Source organism: Cyprinodon tularosa, unplaced genomic scaffold (assembly GCF_016077235.1).
Source record: "Cyprinodon tularosa strain WSP-4 unplaced genomic scaffold, ASM1607723v1 ctg292, whole genome shotgun sequence".
NCBI classification, from domain to species: Eukaryota; Metazoa; Chordata; class Actinopteri; order Cyprinodontiformes; family Cyprinodontidae; genus Cyprinodon; species Cyprinodon tularosa.
The window spans coordinates 728,578-751,652 of NW_024038999.1; the positions used below are offsets into that span (position 1 = coordinate 728,578).

Below are 23,075 nucleotides of genomic sequence, written 5' to 3' on the forward strand. Positions count from 1 at the left end.
AAAAATAACCCACAGATTTCAACACAGGCTTTTGTTTTAAAAATAAATTTTCTAACTTTTGGGCCAATATGATCTGATAAAGAGTAAATTTATATACATGTTTAAGGAGGAATAATTAAAATTTTAAATATGACTTCCCTACGACTTTAAAGGCTAGTTGCTATCTGGTTGGGAGAGAAGTCTTATTAGAAAAATATATATTTTTTTTATATCATAAATAATGAAAAAAAAAATTGCTTAGTTAAACACCACAGGGGCTTCAACTGGTGCAATGAGGCTTTTGCTGAATAAGAATGAAATTCTACACAAACAAAAGACTCCATGCAGTCTTTTAAAGGAAAACAAAAAAAAACAAATTTGTGGAAAAGGGCCTCATGCCACTTTATATGTTTGTTGAAGGCCTTTGGTTCTGTGGACCTTTTCTCCTACATAGTGCATGAAATTATAAACTTTAGAAAAAAATAAATGCTAAAAAAACTATTTAAATGGCAGGAAAAACAAAAGGTAAAAAATATATGCCTTTTTTTTACTAAAAAGGGTTGTACAACTTACTGCAAGAGCAAAAGCGATTGGGGCAATAGGGTTTTCTCCCATCAGAATAATGCATTGAGATAAAACTTTTAAGTGTCTCATGCTACTGCTGTGAAAATTACTCTATATTAAAGTTTTTACACATCCATAACACAAGCCTCAACAAGCAGTCATCATCCAAAACACATCCGTCTGCAGGACAATCTGGTAGGTTGAGAATAGCAGTAGGGTTGATTTTTTTGCGACCAAGTTGCCTATGTACCCCCTGCAGTTACCAGCAGAAGGAAAGCGTATTGGTGCCGGTGTGTGGGTGGCTTGGGGACAACACAGTTTTAGGAAGAAAGAAGAAAAAATTTCACAATACAGCTATGCCAACTTCATAGTCTAAAGGAGAAATAAATTAGACTTTTGGTTTTTTTTTTAAAGATCTTCCTTTTTAATGAAAATCCATGTAGATAAAAAGACAGATTAAAGACATTACAGAACACAAAAGGGTTTAAATACACTAAAAGGTGAAATTATTTTCCATTTCTTCCAGCCATGGTATTGAATCACACTTAAAGAAACCTTACAACTATGAAAAAAAACTACTATTAATGTTTAAAAAAAATTCAAATGTTTAAAATACTAATTTATGAGATGCAATAAGATAAATAAACAACAAAAACTTACAGCATGTACCATTTTTTCTAAAACTTGCAAAGAGAAAAAAATGGGATAAAGTGTTTATGCTTTCAACGTCACAAGGAGGAAAATCCATATTTATTACAACAGTATGAAAACTAAAGTCAAAACTAACAAACAAATAAATAAATACAATGTTTAACTGGGTTTGATCAATAGGGTGGGACATTGAGGGCACTAGCATGCTATAGGGGGTGGGGAGAAACGGGGGGACACCCACAAGGGTTAAAGGTGATTTCCTGTAGCTTTTAAATGCATGCTATAAACTGGTAATTATGGCCTCAGCAGCGGCCGTGACAGGACAAGCGTACAAAAGGTTTGAAAGAAAAAAATTTTAAAAAGTAGGAACATCAAGGCACAGAAGGTGAAATGCGCTCCATTAGAAACGCAGATAATTATAATGGCATGTTTTCTCTTATGTTGCATAATAGCCCTTCTAACAATCATGTTGCAATAACCCAAACTTGCAAAATGTAATCATCCGCTTACAACAGAATCACAGAGAAGCTTAGAATGGGAATATAGATTTTTGAACTTCTTTTACAGCTCAGTTTGTAAACCTTAAAATCCATCAATCCATCTGATCTGACAGGCTGTTGCTTTTTAAGAAAACATCCCTGCAGCAAAGCCTCAACATCTCCAACTCCTTCTTTGAGCTTAAAACTGCCACCATTGATAATAAATCATACACAGTACCTGAAGAAATATTAACAAAGAATAAATCCTCACAGAGGATTGTCTTAAGTGTTTTCCTCTTTCCAAAAATATATGCTCCTAATGTGATAAAATAAGCAAGGCACTAAGTGAGCCAACCATTTAGTGTAGCAATTCTCTTCTTTGAATTCAAGTGTCTTATTCAGGGAAAGACCCCCCCATAAAGTGTTAAGTTTTGTATGTAAGATTTGTGTTTTTGTGTCCTGCATCAGCCTCTCTTAACTCATGGTCGAGTGAGTTGGGTGTAAACTGGAGCCTGCTCCCAATGCTGCGAGCTGCCCTGAGGGATCGATGGTGCCCCTGCGTTATCTGCTATGGGTGTATACATGGACTGGACTGGGGTTGCCATGTAACTGAAAGTAGAGTACAGACTTGAGCCCTGTCCTGCCCCCGCATGGCTGTGGTATGATGTACCTCCCCCCTGGTGATCGGGGTACTCATACTGATGTGCCCTGGAGATGGCTGGGTAGGTGGAGGGGCTGAAGTGCTGCAGGCTGAAGGGGCTGTAGGTAATGTGCTGTGGGGAACTCTGCTGGTCGCTGTAGTGACTTGGACTGAGCTGCTCTTTCTTGATCTGGGTCCTTGGCTGGGCCTGAGGAGCATCTGAGCCCCCACCCCCCAATGTGGTTAGGGTAATCTGTTGCTGCTCTCCTTGCTGGTTCTGGCTTTTAGGCATCCAGGCTGCCCCCCCTGCTGCTCGTGGACTAAGTGGGGCCCCGTTGCTGATGCTGTAGCTGCCAATATAGCTGATGGGAGTGGTGCCAGCTAGACCCAGATGGCCATTGGGCGGTAGGTACTGGTCAAACTCATTGACGTCGAAGGTCTCGATGTGAGAAATGACATCGGTGCTCAGCTCAGTGATGTCTACATCATGGAAATCGATGTTTAGCTGGCGCCCAACAGTGCCGTCAGGCAGAGCACGGAGCCCCACTTCACGCTTCAGGTCTATCTTACCTGAGCTGGAATCAGTGTTTGGGGTGGTAGGAGGGGTTGGAGGGCCCTGTGAGCCTAGAGGATCGAAAAAACTTTGTTTAAATGACTGTAGTTAAGTCTCACTTGTAACTGCTCATATTAAAGCATCCTTTCCTCACCTGAGTGTTCAGCAGGAGAGTGCAACTCCCCCATGCTGGAGGAAGGGGAGTCTGCCTGCTGGAGAGCTTTGAAGATGGCGTTGGTGGAGATATGTGTTCTGTCACTGCAGTCTTCTGACTCACTTTGGCCATTCTTTACTGTCTTCCTCCGCCGGGGTTGGTATTTATAGTCCGGATGATCCTTCTTGTGCTGTACCCGGAGCCTTTCAGCCTCTTCCACAAATGGCCGCTTTTCACCATCATTTAGAAGTCTGTGCACAAAATACACAGTTACAGAATTTAGTTTTATTATGATGCAATATATATATATATATATATATATATATATATATATATTAGTGCTGTCAATCGATTAAATTTTTTTAATCGCGATTAATCGCATCAATGCCTGAGTTAACTCGTGATTAATCGCATTTTAATCGCAAATTTTTTTTCTGATTGAAAATCATTTAAATACTCTCGATGACATACAAAAAATACATACAGGCTAGGTTTGTGCCAATGTTCTTTTTTTTAAATGAAAACAGGTCACAGACACTGATTTATGCCATAGAAACATATGGCAAGAAGATGGGGAGGCATGTAGCAAAAAATAACAAATATGTAGCCAAAAAAAAAGGCCCTGAAAACAGGCTGATGTAAAAGACAGTCTTTACAGTTAATACAGTCTTTCAGTCTAGAAAGTTACTTTTCAGCCTCTTAACAAAAATGAGATCACACACACACACACACACACACACACACACACACACCCACCAACACACACACACACACGATACCGACCTGTGGCGTACACAGACAGCAAGAGTGCCGTAGCAGATTCCATTTCACCTCAGTAATCTGTTTTCTCAGCGTATTTCAGGTTGCTACTAGTTACCAGACACTCAACTTGTTTGTTGGTGGTGGGGCTTAAAGAAAAGGCACTAGCGCTACCCAGTGTATGAGCGTCTTTTTTCCTTGAGGAGCTCCGCTCTTGAAGCCTATGAGAAATGCATACACTGGGGGAAATTAGCCCCGCCTTCTCGCAGGCTGCAGCGGGATGTACTTGGAAAATTGTACCATAAAACAACATAGCATTAATCTCACGTTTAAAAAATTATCGCCGTTAAAATGGCCTCGCGTTAACGCGATAATAACGCGATAATTTTGACAGCACTAATATATATATATTTGTCGTGGGCCGTGGTCAGGGTTAATGGCGCTAACACCAGACTCTTATCCGGCGATATGAATACAGAAATATCTGCGTTAATCTATTCTCACAGTTGCGATAGGAGCTGGGTCTACAGTAATGATGACTTTCACCTTAATATTCTAGTGCGGACAAGAATAGATTAATTCTACAGTTTTCTACTCATATTTTGTAAACTTGTTCAGAGTGTTTTGTTGATAACAGAATAATAACTAGAAACCAAAACAAAATATAATGATTTACTAATGATTCAGTAGATTTAACCATTGATTTTGAGTTGTGGTTTTAAAGATAATCAAACAAACCACTCTCAGACACATTAGAGCGCCCCGCTGATTAGCATTTCACAAACAACCATCATTAGGTTCAGAAATATGACTGAACATTTCAAGTGTTTTGCAGTGTTTTCCTCAAAGCGTTGGCCAACATCTTAGTTAAGGAGCTCCATCAGGCTTGTTTACTTGTTTTGTCTTTGTTTATTATTATTTCTAATAAACCTGGGGTATGTTTCACGAAGAAGGTTTAACAAGTTCAGATTCAAATCCGCAAATCTAAATTGATCTAGCCTAAAGACGGGAACTCTGAGTTTTCGGTTTCGAGGCGGCTGCTATCAATTTGTTCAATCAATTTTAAGTAGGTCCTCTCAAGAGTTAAGCACGTGTGCAACCTATTCGACAAGTCACTATGACAACAGGCAACAGAAGGTTCTTAATTCACCAACTTGGAACTAGAGATGTAGAAATGCAGAAATCCAAAAAAATTTATAAAAAAGGAGAGTGTAATTAAAAGACAGAGGAACAGTGCTGCTACAAAGAAGAGGAAGGTGGCTAAGAAGAAGATTGCTCGAGTTAAGTTTATATGTTGTTCCATTTGTAGATTACTAAAATAAGATTCCTTGTGATCAAAACCCCACTCCTAGACCTAACTGTAATAATATATTTTCTAAAATATATTTTTGTAGCAGACACTGAATATTAGAAAAAATATATATACTAGTAAGAATTAAGTTTTATTTATCTAGAAAGTAAAATGTTTACATTTTAATTGGCCATTCTCACATTTATTAGCTTTATTGAAAATGTATTTATGATATCTGGAAAAAAAATGTCATAGTTAAAATAATACAAATGCTGAACAGTAATATTAGGAATATGGAGATCTGAAATAAATTTATAGACAACCAGAGTGTTCATTCTAGATGTGGAGAATGTACTTTTGTTTGAAATGGTAATTTACACAAAGATTTGCACAATCTCTGTAACAGGAACCACAGCACTGAGCGTTGTGTGCTCTGCACAAAGTATACCTGTTGCAAATGCAGGAAGGACTCACCTTTGGTTTGTAAAAACTGCTAAATGGGACAATTGTAGCCTCATATGTAGAGCCTTTCCTTTGGTGAAATAAATGTTACTCCAATATTGAAATTATACTGTTTGTCATTCTCTAAGTTGAAATGTTTAATGACATGAAAAGGCGAGAACAGACAAAATACAATTATTCTGTAAGTTTTTCTTTCTTTCACATAGTGAGCTTTGCAATGAGTCTGTTGGTGAATGGACAATATAAATAAGCTCTGCCTTGCCTTCTTGGAAAAGCATTGTTATGTCCTGTTCTCAGCTCAGGAACTAGGACCCGTATGATATCTGTTGTTCAACAGATGTACAGGTGCTGGTCATAAAATTAGAATATCATGAAAAAGTTGATTGATTTCAGTAATTCCATTTAAAAAGTGAAACTTGTATATTATATTCATACATTACATACAAACTCATATATTTCAGATGTTTATTTTGTTTAATTTTGATGATTACAAATGACAACAAATGAAAATCTCAAATTCATCATATCAGAAAATTAGAATATTGTGAAAAGGTTCAAAATTGATGGCCCCTGGTGCCACACTCTAATCAGCTAATTAACTCAAACCACCTGCAAAAGCCTTTAAATGGTCTTTCAGTCTAGTTCTATAGGCTACACAATCATGGGGAAGACTGCTGACTTGACAGTTGTCCAAAAGACGACCATCGACACCTTGCACAAGGAGGGCAAGACACAAAAGGTCATCGCTAAAGAGGCTGGCTGTTCACAGAGCTCAGTGTCCAAGCACATTAATAGAGAGGCGAAGGGAAGGAAAAGATGTGGTCGAAAAAAGTGTACAAGCAAGAGAGATAACCGCACCCTGGAGAGAATTGTGAAACAAAACCCATTCAAAAATGTGGGGGAGATTCACAAAGAGTGGACTGCAGCTGGAGTGAGTGCTTCAAGAACCACCACACACAGACGTATGAAAGACATGGGTTTCTGCTGTCGCATTCCTTGTGTCAAGCCACTCTTGAACCACAGACAGCGTCAGAAGCGTCTTGCCTGGGCTAAAGAGAAACAGGACTGGACTGCTGGTGAGTGGTCCAAAGTCATGTTCTCTGATGAAAGTAAATTTTGCATTTCCTTTGGAAATCAAGGTCCCAGAGTCTGGAGGAAAAGAAGAGAGGCACTTCATCCACGTTGCTTGAAGTCCAGTGTAAAGTTTCCACAGTCAGTGATGGTTTGGGGTGCCATGTCATCTGCTGGTGTTGGTCCATTGTGTTTTCTGAGGTCCAGGGTCAACGCAGCCACATACCAGGAAGTTTTAGAGCACTTCATGCTTCCTGCAGCTGACCAACTTTTTGGAGATGCAGATTTCATTTTCCAACAGGACTTGGCACCTGCACACAGTGCCAAAGCTACCAGTACCTGGTTGAAGGACCATGGTATCCCTGTTCTTAATTGGCCAGCAAACTCTCCTGACCTTAACCCCATAGAAAATGTATGGGGTATTGTGAAGAAGAAGATGCAATACACCAGACCCAACAATTCAGAAGAGCTAAAAGCCACTATTAGAGCAACCTGGGCTATCATAACACCTGAGCAGTGCCACAGACTGATCGACTCCATGCCACGCCGCATTGCTGCAGTAATACAGGCCAAAGGAGGCCCAACTAAATACTGAGTGCTGTACATGCTCATACTTTTCATGTTCATACTTTTCAGTTGGCCAACATTTCTATAAATCCTTTGTTTTTATTGGTCTTCAGTAATATTCTAATTTTCTGATATGATGAATTTGAGATTTTCATTTGTTGTCATTTGTAATCATCAAAATTAAACAAAATAAACATCTGAAATATATGAGTTTGTATGTAATGTATGAATATAATATACAAGTTTAACTTTTTAAATGGAATTACTGAAATCAATCTACTTTTTCATGATATTCTAATTTTATGACCAGCACCTGTAGATATGACTTATCAAGTTATTCCTGCAAAAAGGTCTGATATTGCAGGGGCAGGTAATGAAAAGTGTTTGGAGCATGCTCTTGTTCTGATGCCAGTTTGTTTCAGCCTTTATCCAGTCTCATGTAGGAGGGCTGGTCCTATCACAGGTTATTTGCATTACAACAAGGACAGTTAGCAAGGTAGAGTGAATACACACTTGAAAAGGGGATGGGGGCTTGCAGGAGAACTGAAATTCTCTGGGACATCAAGTGTTAAATAACCAAATTACTGTATAGTTTTTACAATGTCACTTTTTTTTAAAGCATATACAGTATTAAAAACCCCCTCATATTTTAGGGTTACTTTGATTCAAATTAGGGTTGCTTCATCATCCTCAAAAATAAGCTAAAATGCCTATGGCTGTGAATGAGGTTGATCTGATTGTTTGGTGAAGGAGTGAGGAATAAAACCACCGATTAAGGTTTATAATTACATTTTTGTAAATCAACTTGAATATTATTTCTGTTATTTTTATAAGTAAAGAAAACACCTCCAGATCCATAAAACTCTCGGCAAGTGCTTTTTTATTTTTGATTGATTCGAAAAGCTCCTACTAAAAACTACTCTGTCATTTCTTTTATTTTTGGGAACTTATTAGGTTGCAAGGTAGCCATTAGAAGTAGAAAACCTTCACTGATGACTTGAAGAAAAGCGCAAGGTTTCGGGGATCCAGCTGATCCCTCACAAACAAGCAAAGAAAGCAGCCAGCTGGCAGTGAGTAAAATCAGCTGATCGAGTTTATCAATATCAGCACCGCTGTGCTGTCGAGGAACAATTGATCACTACAGAAAGAAAAGTTGTTGATTTTGGAAAAGGATGGTGGCAAATAAGGATGCTGGTTGATTAACTTTTTCAAAAGTGATCATTAATTATGTCTAACCCTGAGACTACGCCTGCGTCTGAGAACATCAGCTGGCTAGGACTAGCTATAGATGCCAGGGAGTAGGACAGTGGTACATTGGAGAAGCAAAGCCAACCATGGAGGCAGAGCTAGGAGAAGCTACGACTGGCTGGAGCTGGCCTCTGTAGCCTAACTGCGACGGATGAAAGGAGTAACGAGTGTATCAGCAAAGTTTGCCTGGGCAGATGCCGGCAGAGCTCCTCTAAAGAACAACCCCACTTCAACCTTTGTTAAAACATTTCTCCATCCATCATTTTTAATAAGAAAAGCTTGTCTCCGCTGTGCTCCTTTACTCCACTTCACAGCCACATCTAGTCCCTGACTGGATTTCATGACACAAATGTAAACAAAGGTTCAGATTTTTTAGGCAAGACAGGGATAAAATATCGCTGACCTCGCCAAAATCATGCAGTTCACCACCCTACATTGAATTGGCCAACTTCTCCTTGCTAAACTTTGCACAGCTTTTTTTCCCGCTCCAAATCCGCCCTCTGCATAAAATAACATGGGAATCATTTGCTCCATCAGCAAAATTCGTGTTTAGTGTGAACATACCTTTAGATTGAATATTGGATTTTTTTTATTAATTACACAAATCATTACACAAATAGCAAAAAATATATAGAAAAACGTGTCTGTCTTTGGGAGAGATATTGGGTAAAACATGTTTTAAATAATATAGAAGACTTTTACAGTTTAATTGACTTAATTATTTTTGGAGGGTGAGGGCCACGGGTGAGTAAATGCCTTTCGGGCCATTCCGGTTTGTTTGAATGTTTAAATTTTTCAAGCATTAATTTAAGAAAAGAAAAGACAAAGCTTGATTAAGAGTGCTATTTATTGATCTCTAAATATATATACTATCATTATACTCACCAGGAAGCTCCTGTTTACATATTTACTCACTCCCGAAACCGCCCTCATCTAAAACTAAGCATAATTAGATTAAGAATTTGAAGAGTTAAAATATTTCCAAATGTGGATATAACTAGTTTCATTTACTCAGGTAAATTTACTTGGGTAACATTTTAAAAAATCATCTACTTTTAGGAGTACTCTTACTGTACCAAACTTGTTACTGTGCTTTTAATTGAGTAATATTCTTGAAAAGCCTCGCTACTCTTTTTGACTGGAATCTCTTACAACTTTGTCCGCTGAGAGTAAATGTAACTATTCCAAGTTTAGGAGAAGATACAATAAGATATTATCAGTGATAGTTCCTTACCCTTTCCTGACATATATAAAGTTCTCACGGTGATGATTGGTTTTATATAAGTTTTATGTGGAAAACCTAATTTGTTAAAATTATTTCTTCTGCATAAATTTTTTTCTGTATATTCATGACATTTATTATTTTTTTTTGTTTCATGCACTTGAGTCTTTGAAATACCCAAACTTGCTCACAAAGTCAGTCTGCATCATTTCTAACCATTAAATCAGATGTTATATTGTATCCAAGAACTACCCAATATTTGGGTAGCCTTTAACAAATACTTTTTCACTTCTCCTGGATGGCTACTTTTTACTTTTCCTTGTGTAAAAAAAAAAATGTCAAAAAGTTCTACTCTTACTTGAGTACGTTTTTGGGGTACTCTGCCCACCTCTGAATATTTCAAAACCATGGACACCATTTCACACACAGATACACTTATTGACACGTAATGTCACACTATCCCTGTTTGGAATTTCTACTGACTTCCATTCACATTAAGTTCATGTATGGTCTATCCCTCATGGAGGACCAACTCTGCCATATTTAAAATAAATACTTAAATAAATTAATGCTCAATAAATAAAAGCGCATACAATTAATTGCTACCAAAAATACAATAAATAAATAAATGTAAGTAGAAATTAAATTATACAGTGAAACATAAATGTATATAACTCTTTTATTAGCTTCTTTATTTATTTGCCTTTTTTAATATTTACCTTATTTATTTTTTGTCCTTTATAATCTTCAACTTCATTTTTTAATTACTTATATTTCTAAGTATTTATTTATGTGCATTTTACAATATTTTTGTCTGTTTTATTCTTCCTTTTGTATTTTTTTACCCTAGTTATTTCTTCGCCGCTATTTATTTCTGCCTGCCCTTTTTACATTTCTGTATTCATTTCTGCCTCATTATGCAAATGAGGAGGGGGTGTGTCCTAGAGAGTCAACTTCTGCTCATTGGTTGGCAGCTCATCTTCTTAACTCACAGAGCTCAGAGTATTAAGTTAAATGTTCTCTTTTCTGTTGCTGTTGTTGAATAAAAGTACGTTTTAAGATTATTTGAGGCGAGAACATTATACTTTTAAGCATCACCATATGGCCCATTCACAGATTCAATGCGTAATTTAAAAGAAAATGTTCCGAACTTGGGAGGACCGCGGCACCAGCGGAGCTCCGAAGCTAACGGCAGCCTGTCTGCAGCGGCCCTCTCTCGGCATAGCCGTGTGTGAAGGACCGCTGACTATGATGCCGAAGTTTGGCAAACGAGTCCCTACTCACATTCTAATGACTTCAGACTCTCCTCTCCTCCTGTAGATTCGACCGATGCAGTAAAATGCTAACAAACCAATGAGCAGAGGTTGACTCTCTAGGACACACCCCCTCCTCATTTGCATAGTGAGGCAGAAATGTAAAAAGGGCAGGCAGAAATAAATAGGAAGAAATAACTAGGGTACAAAAATACAAAGGATATTATAACATGCACATAAATAAATACTTAAAAATATAAGTAATTAAAAAATAAAGTTGAAGATTGTAAAGGTCAAAAAAATCAACAAGGTAAATATTACAAAGGCAAATAAATAAAGAAGCTAATTAAAATAATTATTTACATTTATGTCTCAATGTATAATTCAATTTCTACTTACATTTATTTGTTTATTGTTTTTTTGGTGGTTATTAATTGTACGCTTATTTATTTGTTGAGCATTTATTTATTTCTGTATTTATTTTTATATATGGTAGAGTTGGTCCTCCATAATCCCTGGCCCCTACTCTAACCCTAACACACTCACATCACAAAAAGGAGAGGAGAACCTATCAGAAGTACCTTTAGGTTCCCCAAAATCAAAAAAACATATTCCTGGAAAATGGTCCCCATAGGACAACAAAAACATGGCCACTCTATACACTTAACTATATATAAATACATATATATGACTAGTTTTATTTATTTAGTTTTATTGAGGTAAAATGTATACTGTATTTAACTAGTTAGGCTCTGGATCAACATTTTGGAGCATCATCTATTGATTATTAGTTCGTCCCTTATACCTGCCCGTGGAGCCGCCCTTGTAAACTCAGATACTCACCTCCAGAGTTTTCCCAAAGTTTTGCTGAGCTCCGCATTGTGGAGGTGCGGATACTGGTCCGCCAGCTTCCTTCGCGCCGCCTGTGCCCACACCATAAAAGCGTTCATCGGCCTCTTCACATGCGGCTTGTTCTTCATAGATCCATTTACACGCACGGGCATCGGAACAAGGGTCCAGTCGTAGCCCTTGAGTACCTGGGACACAGCCTCGCGGATGCATGCAGGGAACTTGTCGTCCGCATCCTTTTTGAAGTCGCCCAGCAGTGCCCCGTCTGCACGACGGAGCGCGTTCTCAGACGGCCGGGTATTCTCTGCGTCAGATCCCGAACCGGATGGGCAGGGGGAACCCACTGAGCCCTCCGAAAGGCTGGGGCTTGGGGAGTCAGATAGACATTTGTCTTGTTCTTCCGTCATCTTTAGAAAGGGGTCGAGGAGATCCATGCGCAAAACTGCGCGGTGGCGAAATATGCGTGCAATTCGGGAGGTCTTGTTTACTTTTGTTTGCTAAAAAAAAAAAAAAGAATGAAAATCAATGAAATGAAAGAATGAAAAATAACCTAGGAAAACCCTTTTTAAGAGAAAACGCAAAAAAAATGGATTCTCAGCTGCGCTGTGGCCGTGCGTAAAACCCGATCGGGAAGGCAAGGGTATCTGCACACATCAATGGAGCCCTACATGCAAGCTGTTATGAGTTTATTTGCAGCAGGAGTAAAACGAAGGGAAATGTTAAAGACCTCCTCTCTTATCCCGAAATAAAAAAAAAAATCCTGAAAGCGCTCCTGTGCTTTGAACTGCAAAGACTTCTAGCACGCATACTTTATAACACGCTACCGTTTGGGTGGAAAGCCTGAATCGTATTGGTTGTTGTGTGTGACGCAAAAGTTAGGGAATATGATCCCTACCTTTTTTCCACTCAGAACACACAAAAATCTGTAGTGCGGTCCCTGGAGAAGTGGGTATACTCGCCCTCTTTTTTTTATGCAGCTCAGAAACAATGACATGTAAACCCATCCTGTATTTAACCCAAACGTTTCTTTGTATTATTTCATCAATTAAATTTTGCTATTCGATCTCAGGGAGGAGGATTATAAAATAACTCAATGCTGACCCAAAAACTAGAGAGAGACAATTATGGATTTCTTATTCCTGAGTCCATCCACATTAATGACACCTTTTGTTTCACTTAGCAAATCAGTAGTTTCTTTTGTAAACTGTCTCTTTGGCCAGCTGTTAGCAACAGTTAGGTTGGGCCTCTAATATAATGAACATAACTTAATCAGGAGCAGTTTGTTGGTATTACTGGTTACACAGGCAGCCTGCATTGATATAAAATGCAGATGAGGCAACAATGGTTATTTTTTAAAAATTATTAAGATAAAAATTTTTAGATGTGTATTTAACATTGTTGTTCATAATTCAGCTTAGATTAAAAAAATAAAAATCAAATGCATCAAATACAGTTGGAAGAACTGAAAAGTACATAAACTCTTCAAACTTGAAATATAGACTATTTTAGTTTAACTTTATCTATCTATCTATCTATCTATCTATCTATCTTTATATATATATGTATAGGCTGAAGAAGATTCTCAGTCATCCAGGTCATAGTCGTTCCGTAAAAGTAAAAAAAAAATATCCACTGGACTTGGTTTCCAAGATTTAAAGACGTTTCGCCATCTCTCCAGGAAGCTTTCTCAATTCCAGTGCGTTTGAGTCTTATATAGAATAAGCCTTGTATTGCCATGTTTCCAAGCAATACAAGGCTTTGTCTATATAAGACTCAAACTCACCGCGGATCCAGACATTTTAATTGAGAAAGCTTCCTGGAGAGGTGGCGAAACGTCTTTTTTACGGAATATATATATATATATATATATCAGTGGCGGCTGGTGAAAAATATTTTTGGTGGGGCTGATATAGCCTAGTGTATGTCTCCAACTAATCCGGAATAAGAATTCAAATAAACAATTGGACAATAGATACAACTTAACAGTAATGATTTAATTTACTATATAATAACAGTAACAGTAATGATTTGGGTCACTGTGACGGGGTTCTTTGGCCTCCAAGAATCCAGGCTCAGTCGGGTTACCGGTGTTGGTGATTTATTGTGCTCGAAAACTCAAAACAGGGTGCAAAAGAAACTAAACATGTACACGATACTCTGGGCCTCAGCCTCCCTCCAGTTACCAGCAATGTAACAAAGAAACAGAAAACAAAAATGGCCGCTTTTCTTCCCACAGCCCTCATTAAATAGTTTAAGCCCCTCACCTCAGGCTCTCTTATTTCTGATTTCTTCTCATAAATCAGTTTTGTCCATATATTACCTCCACAAACAATTGATGTACAAAAACAAATAATTTTTACAACTTAATTCTTTTACACAGATTCATTGACTTATTCAATTACACCAAACTGGGTTTGAACCCAGCAAAGACGCAGCCAGACTGAAGATGACAAGTCCCCATAGCATAAACACGTACACACCCACACCCCCCACACACCCACACACACACACACACATACACACACACACACGGCTAACCTCACTGAAATATTAAGTGTGCACCCTCAATACGCCAGCAGGTAACCAGGAACAGCTTGTGTGTTTTAAGTTCATGGAGCTACTGGTCTCAGCGCGAGTGTATTGGTCCTCACAAACACAGTATAACAGGAATGTTTGTGTGGCACGCAAAGTTTTAAGCGACGAGGTGGATTCGTCACAGTCACAATAACCATGAGATAAAATTTTCCTACCTTACAACATGGATGTTCTTCTGGCAAATGGGTAGATAAATAAGGATCTCACCGAATTTGGTGGAAGCTGCATCTCGCTCGTTACGTTCGCCATCTTCCCTCTAATTGTCTGCACCTGCGCTTGGGTTCAGAAGCCTGTTAAAGTGCAGTATTTTCAGCGCCCCAAGACCATAAAGTTCTGAGACGCTGATTGGCCATTAAATTCACCTAGCAATAGTACATGATTGACAGATTCTCTGCAAATGTGGTGCAGTCTGATCACAGCCCCAAGACAGGAGTCTGTCTGTGGAAATCCACAAATGAATGACAGTAGATAGGGAAATGTAGTTTATATAATTTGTTTTGTTACACAAAACAGGTACATACTCTAGAGAGTAAAACTGACATTTATGAGTTAATTTCTAAAAATATATTTTACGTTTCTCTCTTCTTATCAGGGAGGGCGGTGCCCCAGCGCCCCCTATGGGCCGGCCGCCACTGATATATATACATATATATATATATATTATATCATATGATTATTGGAATTCATAATTGAAATTATTCAAAAAAAGCAATATGTAACTTAATATTTAAAATGCATTTACGAACAGTGATTTCTCCTCCTAACTCATTACTGTCCTGCCCTAACAGGTTATCACTTACGAGGTCCAACAATAAAAACGGCCCACGCCCACCTAGTGTAGTCGACGTCTTCATCCAAAGTTGTATTAACTTTGGCTAAGAGCAAAGAGGCATCTTCCTCTTCACTGACAGGATCTTGTCCTACGGGGATGGGGGCAGAGCGGGCATCGACATTAGGCTTAACTGTAACAGGGTAACATTAGCCAAACTGCTGGCTTATGTTAATTTAAGTGGACATTTGTAATTAGGAAATGAACGTGTTGTTTGACTAGTTTGTTTATATTACCGATTCTTTGCAAATCCTAAAGGCAAATAATTTAAAGTAAACTTCTTAATGTTATTTATTATATGCCCAATGCTAACCTCTGCATGACCCACCCTTGTCTGCCTCAGATTGGCTTACTGGTCATCATGCCTAAAGTTAACCAATGTAATCAGTAAAGGCAGTGAGTACCAGCCAATTAGAGGCAGAGTAGAGAAAGTGATGGCTTCACTGTCCTAGGAAAAATGGAAAATATCACTCAGAAATTCTAATTAATAGTGGGATCAATCAGCATTGGTGTACGCAATGCTGATTGAGAAATAAGTGGGTATATGCCATATACCCAAGTATATTTTCTTTTCTATTCTATACACACATGTAAATGCTGTGTAATTGTATTATATTTTTTCTGACTTTAAATCTTCACACCAGTGTTATCCAGGTTTGAATATTCACAATGCAAAATTTACTTAAATGGCTGTACAAGAAAATTAGAAGAATAGAAGAATCTGTAGATACCCTTTTTAAAAGTAAAACCTTTCAGTGACCTCCTCTACACCTAGTTGCATCATGAGACCAGTAGGGTGAGACAGTGGTCAAGGAAACAATACAAACTTACCTGCACCCCATTACACAGGGTGTCGGTCATTAAGGAAGGCGGGAAAAAAAGGGAGAGTGACTTAAAAGTCACAGTTGCTGTCAAAAAAACAGCTTATGATTGATACCATTCATTGCTCCATAGTCATATTGCGCATCAATTCACTGAGTATCCAACAACCTTGCTTTTAACCCATTACCTTTTTTTTCCTTGAATGTTTGTGACTTAATTTGAGAACATAGAAAAAGTGCTGTTACAATTGATTACTAGTTCCCATCAATTGTGGAATTACACAAATCTGAAACACCTTTCTGTTTAAATAGTTCAAGTAAATCAAAAAGGCATAATTTGTGCTTCTGGCAATAAACCTAAGGTAGGACTGGAATACTTTCACAGTATTTTATTTTTACTGTCGCCTACATGTGTAAGCAGAACTATAGCATTGTAATGGTTCACACTGTTGCTAACTTGCACTGCTTTCCATGCTGCCTGCCAACTAAATCTTTGGCACCAAACTCAAGGCGTTAAATGTAAAACGTTGAGCCTGAGTGAATTTTGGGTCACAACTTGTTCTTAAATAAAGATTTTCCTAAAAGTCTTTAGTTTTAGGCAATTGCTGCTGCTTCACTCATTATGTTTTTTTGAGATATAAACACATTTTTAATGTTACAGTAATGAACTAAAATGCATTTTAAAGGTATTCATAGTGGTGATAGGAGAAACCTACACAAAATAGAATAATCATTCATTTCAGAGGAATCCAGAAAGCAAAAAGCCCATACAAAGATTGGTTCTAATCATTTGAATTTCCAGCTTCAATTCAATTCAGTTTATTTATATAGCGCCAATTCACAACACATGTCATCTCAAGGGGCTCAAACATGACATTAAAATCATGAAGGGCTCATGTTTGAGCCCTTCATGATTTCAGGAGCTGAAATCAGCATCTTTATCTAGATCTAACATTACAAGTACAGGATGTCATGATCTTGGCACCTTAGGCTGTGTTTAAATCTTATTTTCTCTTATGTGCTTTTTTTCTGAGAGGAGCTTGAACTCAATACCTTTGGATTCCAAGCGCAATGCCCTAACCACTAGGCCACACTTCCCAGCCATTGGTGCCAGATTATTTGAGCTTCAAGCAAGACTATTTCTAGCCTTCCATGTTGTGCCTATTTCTGCTGTTCCTGACCTCTTCTGCCCCCTGGACTTCTGAGTTTTGGCCACCCGTGTTCTGGTCTGTTTGACTGTCTTGTTTTCCAGACTGTTACCTGGATTCCACCTGTTGTTGACCTTGGACCTGTCTTCTGACAACGGCTTGGATTTTTCCTTCTGGATCCTTCGGTTCCTCTGCATGCTCTGGCTGCTGCTGGTCGTGCTGCTCCTCTTCTCTCATATATCTCTGGTTCCATCTCAGTAACAAGCTAGAGGGTACCGCTCCTCTGGACTTCACTCCTTCTGGACTCAGACTGAACTTTGCCATGTAGGTGGCTTTCAGGCTAATTGACGTTCCCATTTTAGTTCTGAAGTCATTGACCTGAATCTCCGTTTCTGCAGAGAAGTGGAGTCACCTCGGCTGATGCAGCTGCACATTGTTTTAATCTGGCCAAACATGGACCTATCAGCAGACATACAGTGGTGAGAGAACATTGAATTCAGCATTAATCAATTAGAGTCAGGTGTGCGGGACATTCTTGCCCATTTGCATGATCAGGCTTTGCCTTCCTCTGATTCCTCTCTCACTGCAGTTCGAACAGATGCCTTCCCTGTATAGAGTGGTCTGCCAAGAGCTGCACTTGTCGTCCCTGGAGTTATTTAAGAGCGATCCAGAACAATGTCAGGACTTTTTGACCCAATATGAGATCCACTTTGAACACGTTGCAGCCCTCCACGTTTCCTTCTGATAATATTAAAGTGGCCTAGGTCATCTCAGCATCTAGAAAGGCAAAGTTGTCGGGAACGTTGGGTTGGGAGAATAACTGCTCCCTGTGTAGTATATATAAAAGTTTATCTAAGGAATTAATCATTGTTTTCAGCCCAGTTCTCCCCAGCAGAGAAGCTTCTAGAGCAGGCATCCCCAAACTCGGTCCTCAAGGCCCCCTGTCCTGCAGGTTTTAGAGGTTTCCTTGCTCCAGCACAGCTGATTTTAATTGAAAGCTTATTAACAGGCTTTTGGTCTACTGCAATCATTATAACCAGCTGTGCTGAAGCAGAGAAACCTCTAAAACCTGCAGGACAGGGGGCCTTGAGGACCGAGTTTGGGAATGCCTGTTCTAGAGGACAGGGGGATTGGTCTGGCGATTAGTGCTAAAAGCCCCTTGAATGAGGAAGCTCCCTTGGATGTGTTCTTCACTGGACTCAGTGAAAGTATCAAGGATGGGCTCTCCACCCAGGATTAGCCTCACTGTCTGAAGCAGCTAGAGGAGCTAGGATGCACACGTCTTTTCAAGGAGTAGAGGGATCTCCGCTTCAAACTTAAGCTCTGTCTCTACTGCTGTGGAGAGAGACATTGGGTGAGATTTTGCCTGGAAAAAGGACAGGCTCAGTAGGAGGGGTGAGAATCCTACTGAGCCAAGCTAGACTATGTGCCTCCCCAGAATTTCTGCTCTCTATGACTGTTTCTGTCAGTGCACGTAGTCATAGTCTTTCGGCTTTTATGGACTCTGGAGCTGATGCCGAGTTCATGGATAGGGACATGGCCAGACGACTCTGCATTAAAGTTTTTCCCTCACCGGACTACCACAAGGTACAAGCCTTGGATGGCCATCAACTTAACCAGTCATCTCTTATGACAAAACCGGTGGAGCTAGTTGTGTATGGTTACCACACTGAGGTTATTTCCTTCTTAACCTCTTAAAACCTTAAGTGGGGGTAATAATTAAGAATGCATTAAGTTCATGATTTAAATTTTTGTGTCAAGCAATCTCCAAACTTTTATAATCGAGTTAAAACAAAACAAAAATTTTGTCATTTTTCTTTGCACAATTTCTAAAAGTTATTCTGATTTTATCCCAGGCAATTTGGGTGTCATTAACAAAAAAAATAAAAAATAAAAACAGATTAGAAATGTTCCAGCATTGCACTAAAAAAAAACAGTTTATTTTGAGAATATTTTTAAAATACAAACATGTATCTTTATTTATTTTTCATATACAGAAAAATTGCAATTGAAAAAGTAGCTGGATGCATTGTTTATTTTTTCTTGTTTTTCTATGTTTTTGGATTAATTTAACATTCAAAGTATATTTATTTTAGTTATTTGATGTTTTATACATTTTAAAACATCTGTAAGGTATATATTTCTAGCCTATATTTATTTGGAATGCTAAAGACTTTGGAGAAAAATTCTAAATTGATGCATGGTGCAACTAGAAAATAATCCTAATAATGACTTTGTCCATAATTGAGCAGCCTTCTCTAAACCTCATAAGTACAATATATTTCTTGGAAATAGATTTAAATTTAGACTAATCAACTAGTCTAATAGTAATGGAACTAACTGCCAAATGTTACAATTTCCTGAGGTTTAAAACTGCCCCAGCTAGTGGTAGGAGTGTGACTTAAATCACACATGTAACAGTTGGCTGCAAACAGTACTAACAATTTTATTTATTAACTTAACCAAATAGTGTTTCTAGTACCAATTAGTGATGCTAGAAATATTAACCTGACTAATCAGGACATCTGAATGTCCCACCCACTAAAATTAAATAAAACTATTTACAAAGTAGCACAATATAACAGTTGTGATGCAGCACAGTATCCAAGTCACAACCCTTTAGGTGGAGCTCATGAGACCTTTGAGCAGAAGAAATTACGAATGGCAGTGAATGAGAAGAAAAATACAAAGTTTTGGCCTCTTTGGAGTTGCAACAAGGATAAAAAATAACCTAATGAATTAAAAATATATAATTTTGAAGTCAAGAAACGTAAGTATTTAGGTAAATCTGAGGTGAAACTATTGAAAATATGCTTTTAGATTAGATTCGTTGCATTTCAAAATTGTGTAATGAATATGTAATTATACACTTCACATGTATGAAATAAGTGCGTTTGCTCGCTTTCTGCAGCTTTTAACAAATCCCACAGCTATGTCGAATTAGAGCTATAAGATCTGTTGGAATCTATAGAAAGTGAGCAATTTTTTTCCCACCATTGTTTTTATATGAAAAGGGCAACAAAAGACCAACTACTATTTCCAGTCATCTTACCAAGATAAAGACAAATAATACCACTGCATCCATTTGTTGAATCAACTCGGACAGGGTTTGTCCCACATTGTCTTTATGTCCCACATTGTGTATCGATCCAGAGCTTCAAAGAAGTCCACCTGTAGGTTGCTGGTGACTATACTATTGAACTCCGCAAAAACCTACAACACACAGCAAAACCGATTTTCTAAACTGTGTTGGGCGAGTGTAGACTAAATACTAATAACTACAGACTACATTTTTGTAGGCTCCAGACAGAAAGACAAAAGAAAATGCCCCAGGTATTAGGTCCACTAGAAAGGGATAAACTGAATTATGATGAAAATGTCAGGATTTGTTATATTTATCTTTATCAAACGTCTGCCATTAAAATCGGAATTCATAGTTTTTGTGGAACTAAAGAAAATGTACTCTTCACGATAGAACGGGTGAAGTTACACAAAAAAAGAAAAGCTATTTTTCTTTTTCTTTCTTTATCTCCCAGGTTGGGGGTCTGAACTGCCCCCAACTTTTTTACTGCAGGTCTGGCCTCCACAATCTCTCGTCTCCGCAATGGGAACGTCTGGTCAATCTTTAATTCAGTCACAGCTCCACTAGGGTTCCTCTTTTCCCTTTATTCAACCAGGAGGTTTAAAGATCCATGTTTTAGACGGCAGTGTTTTAACAACTTTCCTCTTTTTTCTGCAGAAAACAGGCACTGCTTACAGGTCCAATGCATCTGCAACAAATATCTTTAAATAAGTACAGTATATGTTGACTGCATTTCATTATTGGAGGAATTATTCCTTTAGTGTGGAGTTTTCTGCAGCAATAGGCTACGAGCATTTTACATCTACTGCACTGGGCCTTTGCTCAAAAGGGAGCTCTAGTTCTATAAAAGAAAAAAAAAACGTTTTTGTCTTATGCATGTCAGTTACTGCGAATGATTTATATTTGCATACTTCACACAGTTATAAATTTAGGTTTCACAAATTGCACATTGTTTCACAATTCTAAACACTGAAGAACAACTGAGACCAGATTTGAAGAGTCTAAGAATTGTGGTTTTTCATCAGGACCTGCTCTTATAGAAAATAAACATAAAAAAAGATAAATTTTCACAAATTTAATAAAGGTTTCATAAATCAATAGCTGTGTTTTATTGGACTTACCTACCCTGAAGAACACTTTAAGACCAGGTTTGAAGAGTCAAGTTTAATGGGGGGTTTTTTCAATGGGACCTGCTGTGTTTTTGGTCCAGATGAAATAAAAGAGTGAGAAATAAAAAAAAAAGGGTCAAATTTTCATTTTCATTAATACTATAAAGTTTCAAAACTAAGAACTTGCTTATAAATTAATCGGCACACTCAAACTAAATCAGAGTTCATTCTCTAATCCAGAAATTTCTGCCAATACTGACCATCAGCCATCAGGTGGTCATCTAACACTTGGACTTTCTTTTTTATAAAGAAACTAATATCAAACACTCAGTTCCCTAAAATGTTCACCTTTCATTAAAGTACAACACATTACAACACTTTCCCTTCTCATTCATGTTGTATAATTAAAAAAATCAAAAAGCCAAAGCTGATATCAGACATCTCCAGGTGGGCGTCTTCATCTTTCTGTTGATGTGGGTCCTTATACAGGCAACATTTTGAACGCGGTTCAATGGGTGGTCTGCAGAGCAGCTGGTCCTCAACACATCAGGTGGACTACTGATGTGTTAATTAACCAATCAGAGGGGATTATTCTGCCCCTTTATTCTGATTTGTTTTGTTGAAGCTCTTCCTGGTTCCTTCCTGATGAGCTCAGATGAGCTGTAAAATACATAAATAAAACAATGTTCTAAATTATGTCTTTTGTATTAGAAAATCCAGCTTAAACAAAAGTTACATTTATAGCAGCCTGTTCTCTTAGGTCTAACAAAATAATTAACTTTACAGGAGAACTTTCACCTCAAAGATTTATGTTTTTTAAGTGTCCATGGGAGCTTTGAGATCTCTCTACAATACTTTATTAGACACTAAAACATAAGGGTCAGCTTTCCACGCGGTGCACTCAGCCTCCCACTTGTCAGGACAGGGACGGTTCACTGGATTTTTTTAGCTTTTGCGGTTCATCTATGAAGCCAGTTCATAGATGAACTGAAAAAGACAAAAAAAAAAACAGTCCAATTAAATACGGGAGAAGCAGAAATTTCTATGAATGTTGAATCCCCCCTCTGATGCCCCGAATAGGACGTAAGAAGTAGACATGTCCGGGCAAAAGAGGACGCTTGGTCACCGTATTTTAGACCAAAGTCGAGTCGGAAGCTAGGAACGGAATCAGCCTTGTCTTTGAAACAGTGTGAAAATGTTAAACTCACTACAGGATGATGTAGGGACACCGCCCAAACACACCCTAGCATGGCCTTAACAGGTTGTGTTGGTAGCTAGCCAACTATGCTATCGTTTGCTAGCAAAAGCTTGTAGCAGTAAACATATTTTTCACTTTCAAATACATACTTTCTTAACGACTTACCTTATTTTTGCTAAAATGAACAGGACGGCGAAAACGTCGAGGCAGCAGAATATCCTTAATCCCTCGGTCTCTGTGCTGGACTGTTGGCTTCCTGAGCGGGAGACACTAACCGATAAAACAGTAGCAACAGAAGAAGAAGACTAAACTGCGTATGCATACTTCTTCTTTTTTAAATGCACAGTGGGAGTAATACTGATTGCTAGTCGCTTAACTCTAACATAAGTAATGTTCACTCAAAACACTAAGTATTTTGCATTGTTGTTATTAAAAGTAACTGTTTCTTCATAAATCAAAGTAATCACAACATATTTTTGATAACCTAGTCAACTTAACTGATTTAGTCAGAGTAGCTATTGGATCTTACAGTGTGGGCGTGCCCCTTCATG

General features: G+C 38.2%; 1 protein-coding gene across 1 annotated transcript; it reads right to left on the reverse strand.

Moving 5' to 3' along the window:
- Positions 1–959: 959 nt before the first annotated feature.
- LOC119787289 (transcription factor Sox-9-A-like) lies at positions 960–12,249 on the reverse strand. The gene is made up of 3 exons (XM_038291068.1): positions 11,737–12,249; positions 3,021–3,271; positions 960–2,937 (listed from the first exon to the last, which is right to left on the reverse strand). The coding sequence occupies exons 1-3, from the start codon at positions 12,174–12,176 to the stop codon at positions 2,153–2,155; spliced, it is 1,476 nt and encodes a 491-aa protein (XP_038146996.1). The 5' UTR covers positions 12,177–12,249; the 3' UTR covers positions 960–2,152.
- Between the last annotated feature and the right edge of the window lie 10,826 nt (positions 12,250–23,075).